Source organism: Arachis stenosperma, chromosome 8, assembly GCF_014773155.1.
Source record: "Arachis stenosperma cultivar V10309 chromosome 8, arast.V10309.gnm1.PFL2, whole genome shotgun sequence".
NCBI lineage: Eukaryota > Viridiplantae > Streptophyta > Magnoliopsida > Fabales > Fabaceae > Arachis > Arachis stenosperma.
Window position 1 is genome coordinate 24,722,688 of NC_080384.1, and position 16,572 is coordinate 24,739,259.

The following is a 16,572-nucleotide window of genomic DNA, read 5'->3' on the forward strand; positions in this document are numbered from 1 at the left end:
AGATATTTTTTATTTATTTAATTTAATATTATTTTATATTTTATTATTTATTTAATTTAAAAAAATTAATAAATATTATAAATTACTAAAAAGTTTAATTCTTGAGTACAATCACAACATTATTTTTTACTTCAGTCCATGACGGATCCAATATTTTTCCCTCAACTTTGAATATTTGCACCATTGGCCATTCATGTTTAATTTTTACTAAATAAGTCCTTAAACTTTGTTCAACTTGTCGGGTATGTATTTTAACTACCCAAACTTCTTCTATATGTAGTCAATTATAATAAAAATATATATGTAAATGATGCCCAGCAGACAGAACAACAAATGACATGCTAAAGACTTCATCAACTAAAACTATAAAAGAGTACAATTACAACATTATTCCATCCATCAAGCATCCATAAGTTTCATTTACACTCGAAATATTGAAATTCAATATGCATATGGAACTATTTATTCATTAACTACTATATATCGTGTTCATCTCATGATCATCATAGCTAGCAGATACAGGTAAAAATTATAAATTGTAATTCAGTGACTTTGAGCATATTCCGTAAAAAATTGCTTAGACCAAGTACTGTATTAAAATTGTAGAAAATTCATCAGATATGTAAGTTTTATTAGTATAAACAAATCTATTTATCTTTATCTTTATCTTTATCATCGTCCTCCTAATCATCCTTCTAAGGAGGCCGGTTGAGTTTGATTGCCTCACGCATAGCTGCCACATGATGAAGAGAACAAGAATAATTAATGGTTAATTACCATTCGAAAAGTGCTATGGTTATGTAAATTAAACTTTGTTTTTTATTAATGAGTAGTTGGTTAATTATCCAGGAAACTAACTTTTATCCCGCAACTCTGTGAGAACTTTTAAGCCTATTCCGGATTGTTCAGCAAGATACGTATGGCTGCTAGTTCGGCCATCTTTTTTTGGAACACTGCTTCAGCAATTAATCTGGCCTCGGTTTCTGCAGCATCTGCGGTTTCTTCTTCTGATGATGATGCTGGTTCTTCTTCCGATAATTCTTCTTCTTCTGATATATCCATGTCTGAAGTTGGTGCTGATTCTTCTTCTGATGATGCTGTCATCTTGCCCTTATCCATTTCTGAAGTTGTTGCTGCTTCTTCTGATTTTTTATTTGGATCCATCTTTGTGTTGCAAGTTACAACAATGTTGTACCTTAACAAAATTCAAAAAGTACAAAAAGAGTACGCAAAAATAAAGAATACTTTGGTATGTATTTTTTGATTGATTGAATTATAAGAATAAAACTAAATATATATAGCGTATTGTCTACAAAAGAGAAAAGCAAAGATCAGATAAGATGATAACATAAAGATAAAATAAGATGACAAAGACTAGAATTAAAACTGAATTTATAAATTCTGTTTAGCTGAATTTGTGAGCTATGAGACCTATTTATCATGAGCTAAGGTAGAAAAATGATTTAATATACCTAGCTAGGGAGTGCAAAAGATCAGAGTAGTAAAATCCACATGGAATAATAAAAAAAACAAGCTTCTAAAGTTACGAAATAAAGTATACAGTATATACTATACATATTGTTAATGCGGCAAGAAATTTCCATTACATGCATGTCAAGCATGATAATAATACTTCTACAGAAAAAATTACGTGAAAACAAGTAACACTAACTAAATCAATTAATGGAACAATACCAGCAAAGATTATATAATTAAAAAAATAAATAAGAACTAAGTAATAATATTCACGTGTCTTCCCTTTGCTTCGAGATAAAGTTTATTCAAATACAGAAATCAAAACAAAAGGAAACTCATCATGTTTAATTGTTGCATTATAGCAGATGGAATCATGAATAGAACTCTAATTTGAATAGTACGTAGCACGATTCTTGAATTTTCAGTATCTATGAGTAGAACTAGCTATAAGCACATACAATAAACAACATCAAGTAAAACGTAGCATAAAATATAATGATAAAGAAAAATATTATCATACCTATAACAGAGGATTGAAGTGGAAGCTACTGAAAGAGAGAGAAAATGATAAAGGAAGGGATGTGTGTATTTGAGTGCTATATATACACACAATGAGTCTGAGGACCGAGAGATTGAATCTCAAGAGACGTGCGCTATACTCAACAATAACTAACCAAAATTGTAACCATCTATTAGCACTTTTCATTTTTTGAAATTCCTTTTTTTTGTTATTTTTTCCGCCCCAATTACACTTCTATGACCTGGCCCAAATATATTGCCCCAATATTTAATTTGTTGAAAATGAGAATACGTAAAAAAATGTTTGAAAAGGTAAAAAATTTTAATAAAAAAATATATAATAGTATTTATATTAAAATAAAATTTATAAATATAATTATTTTATTTTTAAATTTATTTATAATATGTAAAAATACATATAGTTAAAATTAAAAAAAATCTGAATTTGATTAATAAAAAATTTTGTTTAGATTAATAAGTCAAATTAATTTTAAATAAAAAATTAATTTTAAAAAAGAATTTATTTTTATATGATAAAAAAATTAGTTTTTGTATATAAAAATTTATTTTTATTTAAAAAATTAATTTTTTAATTTAAAAACTGATTTTTCTTTTCAAAAAACTTATTTCTCTTTAAATTATATAAAATCAATTACAACTTATAAATTATTTTTAGTATTTTAAAAGATTAATTTTACTTTTGATAATATTTATCTTTCAAAAGTTTTAAGATTAATTATTTTTATTACAAATAAAATAATATAATATAAGATTAAAATGGTATTGATGTAAAAACATAATAAGGAAAGAATTATTCACACTAATAAAAAATTCTACAAAAGGGAGATAGTATCCGAAAAAAGAAAGAGATAGAGAAAGAAGGCTCAGAATTCGGTGGTCCCAGAACCTTTGGACTACTTAATGGTCCCATTAGAAAATATGTTTTTATAGTGTTTTTAACAATTACTACATAGTCCTTGAACTAATTTTAATTACAAATTAATCTCATATATTTTATTTAATTATAAAAACTATTTTTTATTTTATAAATTATTATTTTATCAATTATCTATTATATTTATTAACAATCAAATACAAAAACAACAACCAATTATATCCTCCATTGATCCTAATAAAGCTTTTGGCCATTCCAATCGATTAAAATATTAAATTTGATCTCGTGACGTTCGTCCATGGCTTCTAAATCGTGTTTCCTTGAAATTCAATCAATTGGTTTATCAAAACAATCGATTGAATTGTAACTCAATCGATTGAATTACAGTGTATCACAAAACAATTGATTGAAAGTTGTAAGGTAGAATGATTTTCGCTTAAACCAATCGATTGTTTATACTTTCCAATCGAATGAATGCCCAAAAACAATCTATTATTTTTGTTACTCAATCGATTGCATTCACGAAAACAACATGGATTTGCCAAATACAATCGATTGGAAAGTGATGACATTGAAGTTTTAGCTAAATTCAATCGATTAGTAATGTAATCCAATCGATTGGAAGGTGATGAAGTTGAATTTTTTGCCGACTTCAATCGATTGGTAATGCTATCCAATCGATTGAAATGTGTCCTGTGCCTATTTCAATCTTGTTATCTTTTTAGAAATTATCTTATTATTCATCTATCTTATCTTTAAAATTCTATCTTCAATTTTCGCTGTTTTATTTTGATGTAGATAAACTAATCTTATCCTTTTCTTAATATTAACATTATAAATTGGTGAATAATTCATCACTAATTATTCAATCCCACCATTGAAATTGTGTATCATTTTCTTTGATTATAAAAAATTTAATTATTTTTCTTTGGAACATCCATCTACTCATTATCCAATTTTTTTTTTATTTTTTATCCGTCTATTTAATATTCATTATTTCTTCATCGTTAATCACCGTTGTAGTAATCAGCAAAGGTCCAATCAAGTTTTTCATTATAGTGTTCAAAAAATAAACAATCGTTTTGATTACAAAATCGAGGTCAGTGAATAGAATCTCTAATTTTTCAATTATTTGTTTGGATACTTTATTTGTGAAATTGATTGTGTAAGAAAAAAATATTTTTTTGGTTTCATATTTTTTCAAGGTTGCGAGAACCGAACCGGTCATTGAATCGGTCAAGTAGATGGTTCAATGGTCCAACCGATTTAATTAAATATACGGTAAAATTAAAAAAAATTCAATATACAATCAAAAATTGAATATAGCATTAAAAAATTAAACAGGTTTTCAACTAAATAAAGACACTACTCATTAATAATCATAATCATCATTAAGTATTCCATTGTTCCCATCATAAAGATAATCCATATTACAAAATTTGGTGTAACATTCAGAAATCCAGAATCCAGAATATTATATTTAGCATTAAAAATAAAAGATAAAAACTGAAAAGCAAATTTTGAGTGGACATCAAATTGTGGAAGAGCCTTTTGTACTGTCTGTAACAAACAAACCACAGAGGCAATCAGCATCCATTGAAAATAAGATCATTTGTTCCTAGCAAAGTTATGTTACAGGATTTGGACTAACAATGGGCTTGAACAATTAAACACACACTTATCTTCAATTGAAAACAAGATCATTCATTCATAACAAGATCATCCATTGAAAACTCTTCTTCCAATATCAAATCAGAGATAAATCCAGTTGAAGTACACAAATATCTCAATTGCATATTGACACATTTATTCCCAGCAAAGTATCATCAACAACTTAGAGTTAGAAGAATTAGAAAAAATCCGGAACCAACAACATCAAAAATCAGAATCAGTATAACAAAACAAAGCTCAGAAATCAGAATCAATCTAACAAGCCAAGTTTTTTTAAGTTTAACTAATTTCACTTGGCAACAAGGCAACAAGCCAACAACTAGTAAATTAACTCGGAATTAGAAAAAATAACACAAAAATAACTCAGGAAATTACCAACAATCAACAATAATTAACTAGAGGTCAGAACAAAACAACAACAATAATCCAGCTCTGTTAACAACAATGAACAACGAAAAAAATTAACTCAGAAAACAACTAATTAAACCAGAATTAACAATTATAATCAACAATCAACAAAATTATTTTAAAAATTTAACTAAAAAAGGATTATCAAAAACCATACAAATTAACAAGAATAATTAACTCAGAAGTATATATTAATCATAATTAATTTCAAAGAAAAAAAGTACTAAAGAAGCACCGGAGGAGAGCTCACTGGATAAGACAAGACAACCGAGCAACAGAGACGTCCGAGAGGAGGTGATGCCCGAGCAGTTAAACGGAGGTGATGGCGAGAAGGACACGCGAGCAGAGACGTTCGCATTTCGCATGAGACAGGATGAGACCGGAGAGGGAGAGAGAGCGAGCTTGAAGAGATAGAAGCCAAGCAGAGACGTCCAGGACGGCGACGAGATCAAGGCCAACAATGGCACCCTCTGTCGCTGCCGACGACGATGATCACATAGGCGGGCTTCACGAGGAGCACAGAGACAGTGAGAAGGAGAAGAGATTCGCTGCGGTTGGTGGGGCTTCGCGACGAGCACAGAGGAGGGGAGGAAGAAAAGAGTGGCGGCGTCTCGGGGCTCACGGTGGTTGGTGGGGTTTCACGACGAGCCGGCGAGATGGGGGCTGACGATGGCGACGGTGTTTGCTGTGCTAGGGTTAGGTAGTGAGGGAATTGGGAGGAAGATAATTGGGTCTGGTGGGTTGCCGTGGCATTTAGTATAGCTAGCCTTTCTTTTCTTTTTTTTTTATAAGAGATAAAACGATGCCGTTTTGCTCTTTTACTTTCAAACCAAAAATCGCTACTAAACGGGCGGTTCATCCGGTTCACCGGTTAACCACCGGTTCGACCGGTTTTTTAAATTGACGGTTTTAACATTTGTCCGGATCGTTTTTATAGCGGCTCACAGTTCAAGCGGTTCGACCCAACCAACCGGTTCTCATCCGAATTAACGGTTATCCACCGGTTTTATCTCCAACAGTTATTACAGGAGGATCGGACCGCATGCTTAACCGGTTCGCAGTTAAACCTGTTCGACCAGTCTGTCCAGGCCGATTGTCAGAACGATGAAAATTAGGGATTTTGCCAGTGAGAGTGAGCGAAAAGGGAGAGGGACAGTTTACCCGTTATCGCTAACCGGTTTTTATTTGACAATTATTACACCTAGAAAGCATAAGCACGACTATTGGAAGAATGTCTAAAATCTCATTAATATAGTGAAAAAGAAAAGATACAAATACGGAACTGATTTTCTACCCAAAAACATTAAAGTTTATAGAGGTTGCTAACTATCACTATCTAACTCAGCCGTCGCTTCGGTACACATGTCGCCATCGTCCGAACCGATAGCTTCATTTTCTATAACGTTGTTGTCAATGTCCTTTTGCTAAGGACATGTTGTCTTCTTATGTCCTTCCATTTGACAAACACTACAACGTTGCCGCTTCTTCTTCTTAGATGGTTGTCCTAAGCCTCTAGTGGTTGGATGCACATACGGATTGCTACTTCTAGCTACACCTGAGTGAGGTTGATTATCTCCTTCGTCTGCAGCCTTGTAAGATGAGTACAATCCCATAATTAAATCATGTGTCTCTTCATATCTCTCTGGTACTTTAGCAGCAACAGCAGCCAGTTGTTTAGAAAATTCCACCAAAGCACTTTGACGACTAATAACAACAGCATCCCTGGTGAACCTACTTGGATCATTGAGTGCTGATTTAACCTTTTTTGTCCATCTATCCAATACCAATGACCGGGAAATCTCACGGATGTCTCTGTCAACCATTACTTTCACAATATGTTCGCCGGGAATACCAAATGACTCCATTCGTAAATAGGTACACATGAAGATCATTTCTTCTTGACGAAAATCAACGGTCCACGTAAAATCGGGCCTCCCATGCTTACACACAATGTACTTTATGCAATCATCGGTATTATCTATGTTTAGAACCCGCATTGATCCACCTCTGGAGAGAAATGGCCGAAAGAAAAGAAATATCCCATGAGTGTATAACTTAGCAGCATATCTCTCTAGCAGCTCTATACAAGTTTGCATGACGGGCACCCCACGTGTAGATTCATAATCAACATTAAATTCGTTAAAGTGCATGTGTGCTACACACCTTTGAAAATGCTCTACAAAACTTGTCAAATCATACTGCGACCCCACATACCTTTCCACTACTGAGTGTAAACCTTCACATCTTGATGTAGTTCTAAAGCCAGCAAAGAATTTTCCTCTTAGATATGCAGTAGCCCACATATGCTTCTCTTCGTACATGTTGATCACCCACGGCTTATCCTCAATGCCAAATTCTTCAATAAGCTGAACCCACTTACGCTTAAACACGGGAATCTCGTAGTCTCCTGTCATGATTTTTCTAAATTTAGATGTAAACGATGGATTTCCAACATTGCTAGTTGCATTTCGAATAAGGTGCCAAGCGCATAATCTATGTCTGACTTCGGAAAATACATCTCTCACTGCATTCCTAATCGCCATGGCCCCATCAGTTATGATTGAGGTCGGGGTCTTGCCCCTCATTGCAAACATGAGCTGACGCAGGAGCCAAATATATGTATCAGTAGTTTCGTCCGCAATTAACGCAGCAGCAAAAACAATTGTTTTGGTTGTGGTGGTTAACCCCGCTGAATATTACTAATGGACAACTATACTTGTTCTTCTTGTACGTAGCATCAAAAACAATAACATCCCCGAAGAGTCGGTAGTCTAGTTGGCTAATCCCATCAGACCAGAACAAATTACGTAACAAACCTCTTGAATCGTGACATGCCTTGAAATATAATTGTGGATCCTTCAACCGCATATTCTCCAACTTCTTCAACACTCATGCTGCATCACCAGGAATTTGACGCCTTTGTCGAGCAATCTCATTGTACATATCTCTGGGACCATAGCCAACAAATTCGTACCCGCCTGCTTGACTAGCTAGAAGACCAAATATCTGTGAGGTGCTGATCCCTGACTTTAGCATGTTCATCATTTGCATAATATCTGCCTCTGACATTTTTCTGTGGGCAGGCAACATAGCACTGAATTGTGTATCCAATAGATCATGGTTGTGTTCGTCAGAGAAATAAAAGATATGCCACCTTCCACTTTCTGGTACAAATTTAACATCCATTCAGGCTTCACATCCAGTTCTACATCCAGTTCTTGTTTCCAATCTAGGCTCCTTCTTCCTTTTTTCCATCGTGTAATATTTCTCCATCCTGAATCCTTGCCTATGGCATACAAACATTTGTCTGTAAATCTCGCCACTACTATTCTTGAAAGTCTTGCTCTTCCTTGCACTAAAGCCCTTCGACTTTGAGTACTTCATATAAAAATCAAATGCAAGATGCAAAGTAGAAAAGTGGTATTTGCCAATTTCCTCCGCAACATTCTCACTAAATTTCAAAGATGTAATGTCTTGCACGGAGTCAACCGCATAAGCGGCTTCAAGGATATAATCTGACATATCAGATTCAGAAAAAAACGCTCCCTCGGTAAATTCATCTCTGAAATCTTGTTCGAATACAATCTGTTTATCCATCATATCTTGGTCACTTACTAGCTCTTCTTGTTGGTTAAAGTCATCGTCCTCTTGGTATTGCTCATTCATCTCAGTGTCTGTAAATATACCTGACATCTTAAAAATGTCTAATAAAAAAATTATTTAATACACACAAAGCCATATATTTCTATTTGTGATAAAAGTTAAAAATTAAAAGTAAATAATATTTAAACTTTTTTGTTTAACAAAATTAAAATAAAGCACAAAAATAAGAAAAAATGTATATAGGAGTACATTCATTATGTTATAATTTTAATAATTAATGTAAATTTTAAAAAATTGGATAAATTTATATTTCTTGTGATTACAATCAAAAGTGAATTATATGTATTCTTATAATCAAGAAATATACTTAACTTCTTTTATAATAAGTAAGTCTGTGAATAATTTAATTTATTAAAAAAAATCTCATTTTTTTATTTATCCTACAAAATAAAATTTCATATTAATAGTTTTGAATAAGACAATTAAAATAAAATTTAAAAATAAAACTTGAATAAAAAAAATACAAAGTTTTTAATCTAAAAATATAAAATAGTTAAAAAATAGAATACTTATTTAAATATGATTTTTCAAGACACTCTGTAACCTAGATGAATAAATATTATTTTTAAAATGAATCATGATATATTGATACAAAACTTATTGTATGTATTTTTTTTAAAAATTAATAAACCTCTCTCGTTAATAACAATATTGGAACCTAAATTTAAACGCTAATTGATATTATATATTGTGTAGGTACTTAGAGTATATTAGAAAAGTACGTTAATAATTTGAAGAGAAAAATGATTAGTGTAAATTATTTTTTAAAAAAATTAATCCTTATTGAACTATTCTATTTTTATTCCTTCAAAACATATCTTAATAAAAATATTTGTAACAATAATTTACCTCCAATAAGAATATCTTAACGAGCAGTTACATCATTCTGTCATGGGGTAAAATAGGGGTAAAATAGAAAAAAAAATAATCGACACCTAACTCTCTGTATTCCTAATATAAATTGTTATAGATAAGTATAGTTTCTTAAAATTTTGGGGTGTCCGGGCCACTACTCACCCCCTCTAGGTCCGTCGCTGATTGCTAGCTAATTAATTAATAATAAAAAATAATAATATCTATTTACTTTTTAGTATTTCTCAATTTCTATGTATTAATAAAAGATATTTTTAAATTTTTTTCTTACACAATCAATTTCACGAATAAAGTATCGAACAGAATAATTGAAAAATTAGAGATTCTATTCACTGACCTCGATTTTGTAATCAAAACGATGGTTTATTTTTTGAACACTACAATGAAAAACTTGATTGGACCTTTACTGATTGCTGCAACGGTGATTAACGATGAAGAAATAGTGGATATTAAATAGACGGATGAAAATTAAAAAAAAATTGGATATTGAGTAGATGGATGTTCCAAAGAAAAATAATTAAATTTTTTATAATCAAAGAAAATGATACACGATTTCAATGGTGGGATTGAATAATTAGTGATGGATTATTCACCAATTTATAATGTTAATATTAAGGAAAAGATAAGATTAGTTTATCTACATAAAAATAAAATAGAAAAAATTGAAGATAGAATTTTAAAGATAAGAAAGATGAATAATAAGATAATTTCTAAAAAGATAACAAGATTGAGATAGCCGCAGATCACATTTCAATCGATTGGGTACCATTACCAATCGATTGAAATTGGCAAAACATTCAACTTCATCACCTTCCAATCGATTGGATTACATTACCAATCGATTGAATTTGGCTAAAACTTCAATGTCATCACTTTCCAATCGATTGTATTTGGCAAATCTATGTTGTTTTCGTGAACTCAATCGATTGAGTAACAACAACAATCGATTATTTTGAGGCATTCATTCGATTGGAAAGTATAAACAATCGATTGGTTTAAGCTTTTTACCATTCTACCTTACAACTTTTAATTGATTGTTTTGTGATATAGTATAAACCAATCGATTGAGTTATCATTCAATCGATTGTTTTGAAAAACCAATCGATTGAATTTCAAGGAAACACGATTTGGAAGCCATGGACGAACGTAACGAGATCAAAGTTAATTTTTTAATCAATTAGAATTATTAGGATGAATGGAGGATATAATTGGTTGTTATTTTTGTATTTGATTGTTAATAAATATAATATATAATTAATAAAATAATAATTTATAAAATAAAAAACTATTTTTATAATTAAATAAAATATATGGGGTTAATTTTTAATTAAAATTAGTTCAAGGACTATATAGCAATTGATAAAAAAACTCTAAAAACATGTTTTCTACTTGGACCACTAAGTGGTCCAAAGATTTTTGGACCACCGAATTCTGAGCCATGTCTCTGTGTCCTGTCTCCGAAAACAAACGCCAACTAACCAAAACTGTAACCGTCTATCAGCATCTTTTTGTTATTTTTTCCACCTCAATTACACTTCTATGACCCGGCCCAAATTTATTGCCCCAATATTCAATTTGTTGAAAATATGTGATATATATCATTTGGATCTGTACCAAATATTTAAGAGTATTTGTTGTTTTTAATCAGTATTTTTAGTTAATCTAATTCTAGTATAATATTCTAAACATATTTTTAACTCATATTTTTACTATTATTAACTAATTATTAATAAAAAATAATAAATTTTATTAGTGCTCTAACTTCTATTATATCGTATAATAGAAGTTATAAATATAGAAGTTGTAAATTCAATATTAATTATTTTTTATTTTAAATTTTTGTCAATTTATTAATTTTAGAAAATTTGTTCTGTATTATTCCTATCATTATTAATAGAAATGATTCCAACTTCTAACCCTAACATTATATTGTGAGTCAATACTCAATACTATGCGTATGGATTTGAATATCGAAATCAGCATGTTGGAAAAAAAAAATAATGAAGGCATTTTTATTATTAACCAAAGTTTTCTGTGCATTGCATCATCACAATATGGGTGGCATTCATTTTTGTGTGACAAATTGGAAGAGCATAAGTACTAGTTCCGATACAACTGCATGCATTGGATGTGGTGAGATAGGTACGTGGGCATTGGCATGCAGTAGTGGTTTGTGAGGTTGGTTGACGAGTATTGAATGCTTAAGACGTGTAATCATCACACTACATTGTCTCACATGCCTGCAAATAATTAAAAGTCTCTGCATGTTACTTGCAGTGGCTTCATGACACCTTGCACATAATAATAATAATGGAGTATTACGTTCAAAACATAAACACGCAGCTTATAAATACCGTACCACATTTCCTTGCTTATTGGCAATACAAGCTACTTAATTAGTTAATGTGTGAAGATGTTTTCGGGGGTGACAAGTCTGGTGAACAGGGGACACAAGATTAAGGGCACGGTGGTGCTGATGCGCAAGAACGTCCTTGACGTCAACTCCCTTACCAGCGCTCAGGGACTCATCGGTCAAGGCGTCGGCCTCGTCGGCTCAACCATCGATAATCTCACTGCCTTCTTGGGCCGCTCTGTCTCCCTCCACCTCATTAGTGCCACCAAACCAGATGGTTATGTTGCTCCCTTTTATTTATTTTTTAAATATTATTCGTATATTTGCTAAAATTAACTGTAAATATATTTTTAATTCATTTTTAATATATATTTATATTTTAATATATATTTTATATTGATAATTAATTTTATATTCATTTAACATAGTCTATTCCTTTTAGATTTAGCATAAGTTATTCATAAAAGTATTTTATTTTACTCAAAGGTTTAGAGGTCATACCTCTTTTATTTTAAAACAGATCAAAATAAAAGTTAGAGGTTATATAAATTTTGTATTGAAAACTCAGGTAGGTACAATTAATTTTATTATTAAATGTTAATTTAGTAGTCTATTAATTTATTCAACGACTTTCATTTATCAAATATATAAAGTGAATTATACGTAAATTTCTACTAAACTTTATACAAATTTAAAAAATATTATTATGTAAAAAGATATATTAAAAATATAATCATAAATTATTGCGTGAAGAAAAGTATAAGAAATATAACTTGTTTTTGTTAGATGGAATTTTAGAAAAAAATAGTTTGATGACTATGGTTATTCTAATTATTTTTTCAAATATAGGTAGATAATAAAAATACTAAATAATTTAAATAATAGATATATTGAATATTTATTTCACTAGGCATATGGATAGTTATTTTAATATTAAAATTTAGGTGGATAATTTAAAAATATGGTGTGGTATGTTTTTATTTGATTGGTGATTATTCATATTGTTCAAGATAGTCATTATTTACCTAGCACTTCATATTTGTTTTATTATTGTAGAGAATGGGAAGGGCAAAGTTGGAAAGAGCACGTTTTTGGAAGGTATAATATCTTCGTTGCCAACATTGGGAGCAGGGCAATCTGCCTTCACCATTCATTTCGAATGGGATGATGGTGAGATGGGAATTCCAGGAGCATTTTACATCAAGAATTTCATGCAAACCGAGTTCTTCCTCCTCACTTTGACTCTTGAAGACATTCCAAACCATCCAAATCTCAAAATCCACTTTGTTTGCAACTCCTGGATTTATAATGCTAAAAACTACAAAACCGATCGTATTTTCTTTTCCAACAAGGTAATTAAATTAAACTAGTTATTAGTTAACAAATAATTAAAGTAATTAATGAAACAATATGCATCCACGCAGACATATCTTCCAGGTGACACGCCAGCACCACTTGTAAAGTACAGGGAAGATGAATTGGAGAATTTAAGAGGAGATGGAAAAGGAGAGCGCAAAGAATATGATAGGATCTATGATTATGATGTTTACAATGATTTGGGGAATCCAGATAGCAATGAAAAATATGCTCGCCCTGTTCTTGGAGGATCTACTTTACCTTACCCTCGTAGAGGAAGAACAGGAAGGCCACCTACTAACAAAGGTCAATTATTTCACCTAAATATATAACATGTTTAATTTGTGTTATTAGTGCTAATTAATTTTGCTTTCAACTTAATTAAACAGATCCTAAGAGTGAGAAACGGAGCGATTTTGTTTACCTACCAAGGGACGAAGCATTTGGTCACTTGAAGTCATCAGATTTTCTAACTTATGGACTAAAATCTGTAGCCCAAGATGTGATGCCTGTTCTCACAGATGCATTTGATGCAAATATCTTAACTCTTGAGTTTGATAATTTTGCTGAAGTGGATAAACTCTATACGGGTGGAATTACACTACCTACAAACTTTCTCAGCAAGTTTTCCCCTTTGCCAGTACTCAAGGAAATTCTACGAACAGATGGTGAACAATTCCTTAAATATCCACCACCCAAAGTCATGCAAGGTATATATTTATATTTTTATATATGCTACAATTATCTTATACATTGAACAATATTAATGTGGCGAATAATGTGAATATAATTTTAAATAAACTGAAATTATGTGATACATATACAGTGAATAAATCTGCATGGATGACTGATGAAGAATTTTCTAGAGAAACACTTGCTGGTGTAAATCCTAATGTCATTAAGAGTCTTGAGGTAATTCGATTAATTTGTGGTAATACGTTTTTAGGGAATTGCATTCAATTATAGCTTGGATTTGGTTAATTTTCATGTATGCAGGAGTTTCCACCAGGTAGCAAGCTAGATAGTAAAGTCTATGGTGATCATACTAGTACAATGAAAAAAGAACATTTAGAGCCTAACTTAGGAGGGCTTACTGTAGAACAGGTAATAATATATATCATGGAAATCTATTTGTTTTTTTTTTCTTTTAATATGTGGTAGTGATGAACAACTGACAATTAATTAATGAATTTAATTTGGGTGAAATTCAGGCTATTGAGAAGAAGAAATTGTTCATTCTCGATCACCATGACTATCTGATTCCATATTTGAGAAGAATAAATTCAAGCAAGACAAAGGCCTATGCTACAAGGACTATTTTCTTCTTGAAAGATGATGGAACTTTAAAGCCACTGGCCATTGAGTTAAGCAAGCCACATCCTCAAGGAGAAGAGCATGGTCCTGTGAGTGATGTCTATCTACCAGCACATGAAGGAGTTGAAGGTTATATTTGGGTACTGGCCAAGGCATATGTTGTTGTAAATGACTCATGCTATCACCAACTTGTTAGTCATTGGTATGTAATAAACTTAACTAGTTAATGCATATCCAAGTGAATTATTCACATTCGTATTAATTTATGAATGACATATATGCAGGTTAAACACTCATGCAGTTGTTGAACCATTTGTGATAGCAACAAATAGGCATCTGAGTGTGGTTCACCCCATTAATAAACTACTTTCCCCACACTACCGTGACACCATGAATATAAATTCACTTGCTCGGAAAGCCTTGATTAATGCAGATGGTATTATAGAACAAACATTCTTGTGGGGTAGATATGCTTTGGAAATGTCTGCTGTACTCTATAAGGATTGGGTTTTTCTAGATCAAGCATTACCTAATGATCTCATCAAGAGGTAATTAATGATGGTCTATATATTTTAGTCTGTACCGTTAATTTGTTATGTTAAATACTGATATGACAGTTAGTATCTTATACTAATGGTTGTTAATTTGTTGTTTTTGATTCAGAGGAGTGGCAGTTAAGGATTCATCTTCTCCCCATGGTGTCCACCTTGTGATTGAGGATTACCCTTATGCTTCTGATGGATTAGAAATATGGGATGCTATTAAATCATGGGTTAAAGAGTATGTGTTCTTTTACTACAACTCAGATGATGCACTAAAACAAGACACTGAACTCCAAGAATGGTGGAAAGAGCTTGTAGAAGTAGGTCATGGTGACAAGAAGAATGAGACATGGTGGCCAAAGATGGAAACTCGAAACGAGTTGATTGAAGCTTCAACCACTCTCATATGGATTGCTTCAGCACTTCATGCAGCTATTAATTTTGGCCAATACCCTTATGGAGGTTACATTCTTAACCGTCCAACACTTAGCAGAAGATTCATGCCTGAGAAAGGGTCTCCTGAGTATGATGAATTGGCTAAGAATCATGAGAAGGAGTTTTTGAAAACAATCACAGGGAAGAAAGAGACACTAATTGATCTTACCGTTATTGAAATTTTGTCAAGGCATGCTTCTGATGAGTCCTACCTTGGACAAAGGGATGATGGTGACTTTTGGACTTGTGATACTGAGGCATTAGATGCCTTTAAGAGATTTGGAAAGAAACTTGCAGAGACTGAACAAAGATTGATGCAGAAGAACAATGATGGATCATTGAAAAATCGTTCTGGACCAGCTAAGATGCCTTACACTTTGCTTTATCCTTCTAGTGAGGAAGGGTTGACTTTCAGAGGAATTCCAAATAGTATCTCTATCTAATGAGTCTATCATGATGACGACTTTAATGATGTCTTTAAATAAAAGGAATCTGATTCCTTATTAGCTTCATCCACCTATGTTTGTGTTGTCATTTGTATTCAGTAGTTTTAATTTGATGCTAATTAATAAGAAAGTTGTATCTGTTTTTTGCATAATGGAGAACACAAGTATCAAATTAAGATTATCTAAACAATTGTTTGCAACTAATTAAAGGGATTAATATTACTGTTCATACCCTGGCCCAATGTTAAGGGCCCAGGTCCAATCGAAAGGCCTGATCCATTAGATTAAGCCTAGCAAAGCACCCACCTCCACTCAAGAGGTCGGTGTCCACCCCGACTTGGTACGAAGAAGTCGGTTGTGAGATTAGCTGGCAGGTAAACACCCATTCAAATGAGTAACCGCCCCTAAAATCTCTCTAACCACTTCCTAAAGCCATATCTTAACCTCCCTAAGATAGTGGGACGGTTATTATCCTAAAGATACGGCACTACTCCAACGGTGGTTATTGGCTCACCACTATAAGTACACTGACACACCTCAGGTATTCCTAAGTCCAATACTCTCTAAGACCTGCTCACACCCTTGCTAACTTAGGCATCGGAGTGTCTTTGCAGGTACCAC

General features: G+C 32.1%; 3 protein-coding genes across 3 annotated transcripts; 1 reads left to right on the forward strand and 2 right to left on the reverse strand.

Moving 5' to 3' along the window:
• Positions 1–6,393: 6,393 nt before the first annotated feature.
• Positions 6,394–7,512, reverse strand: LOC130945617 (protein FAR1-RELATED SEQUENCE 5-like). Its single transcript, XM_057874324.1, has one exon. The coding sequence runs from the start codon at positions 7,510–7,512 to the stop codon at positions 6,394–6,396; it is 1,119 nt and encodes a 372-aa protein (XP_057730307.1).
• Positions 7,513–8,155: 643 nt separating this feature from the next.
• LOC130945618 (uncharacterized) lies at positions 8,156–8,662 on the reverse strand. The gene has a single exon (XM_057874325.1). It carries the CDS (start codon positions 8,660–8,662, stop codon positions 8,156–8,158), a length of 507 nt encoding a protein of 168 aa, XP_057730308.1.
• A 3,256-nt stretch (positions 8,663–11,918) lies between these two features.
• Positions 11,919–16,103, forward strand: LOC130946462 (linoleate 9S-lipoxygenase-like). The gene is made up of 9 exons (XM_057875219.1): positions 11,919–12,135; positions 12,915–13,210; positions 13,283–13,520; positions 13,604–13,924; positions 14,041–14,126; positions 14,211–14,318; positions 14,426–14,730; positions 14,813–15,076; positions 15,192–16,103. Exons 1-9 carry the CDS (start codon positions 11,919–11,921, stop codon positions 15,946–15,948), a joined length of 2,592 nt encoding a protein of 863 aa, XP_057731202.1. The 3' UTR covers positions 15,949–16,103.
• The last annotated feature ends 469 nt before the right edge of the window (positions 16,104–16,572 follow it).

Coding starts and splice junctions, on each gene's coding strand:
- LOC130945617 (XM_057874324.1), bottom strand. CDS start 7,512: ATGGCGATTAGGAATGCAGTGAGAGATGTATTTTCCGAAGTCAGACAT.
- LOC130945618 (XM_057874325.1), bottom strand. CDS start 8,662: ATGTCAGGTATATTTACAGACACTGAGATGAATGAGCAATACCAAGAG.
- LOC130946462 (XM_057875219.1), top strand. CDS start 11,919: ATGTTTTCGGGGGTGACAAGTCTGGTGAACAGGGGACACAAGATTAAG. Junction 14,319..14,425: donor GAGGGCTTACTGTAGAACAG/GTAATAATATAT, acceptor GGTGAAATTCAG/GCTATTGAGAAGAAGAAATT. Junction 14,731..14,812: donor CACCAACTTGTTAGTCATTG/GTATGTAATAAA, acceptor ACATATATGCAG/GTTAAACACTCATGCAGTTG.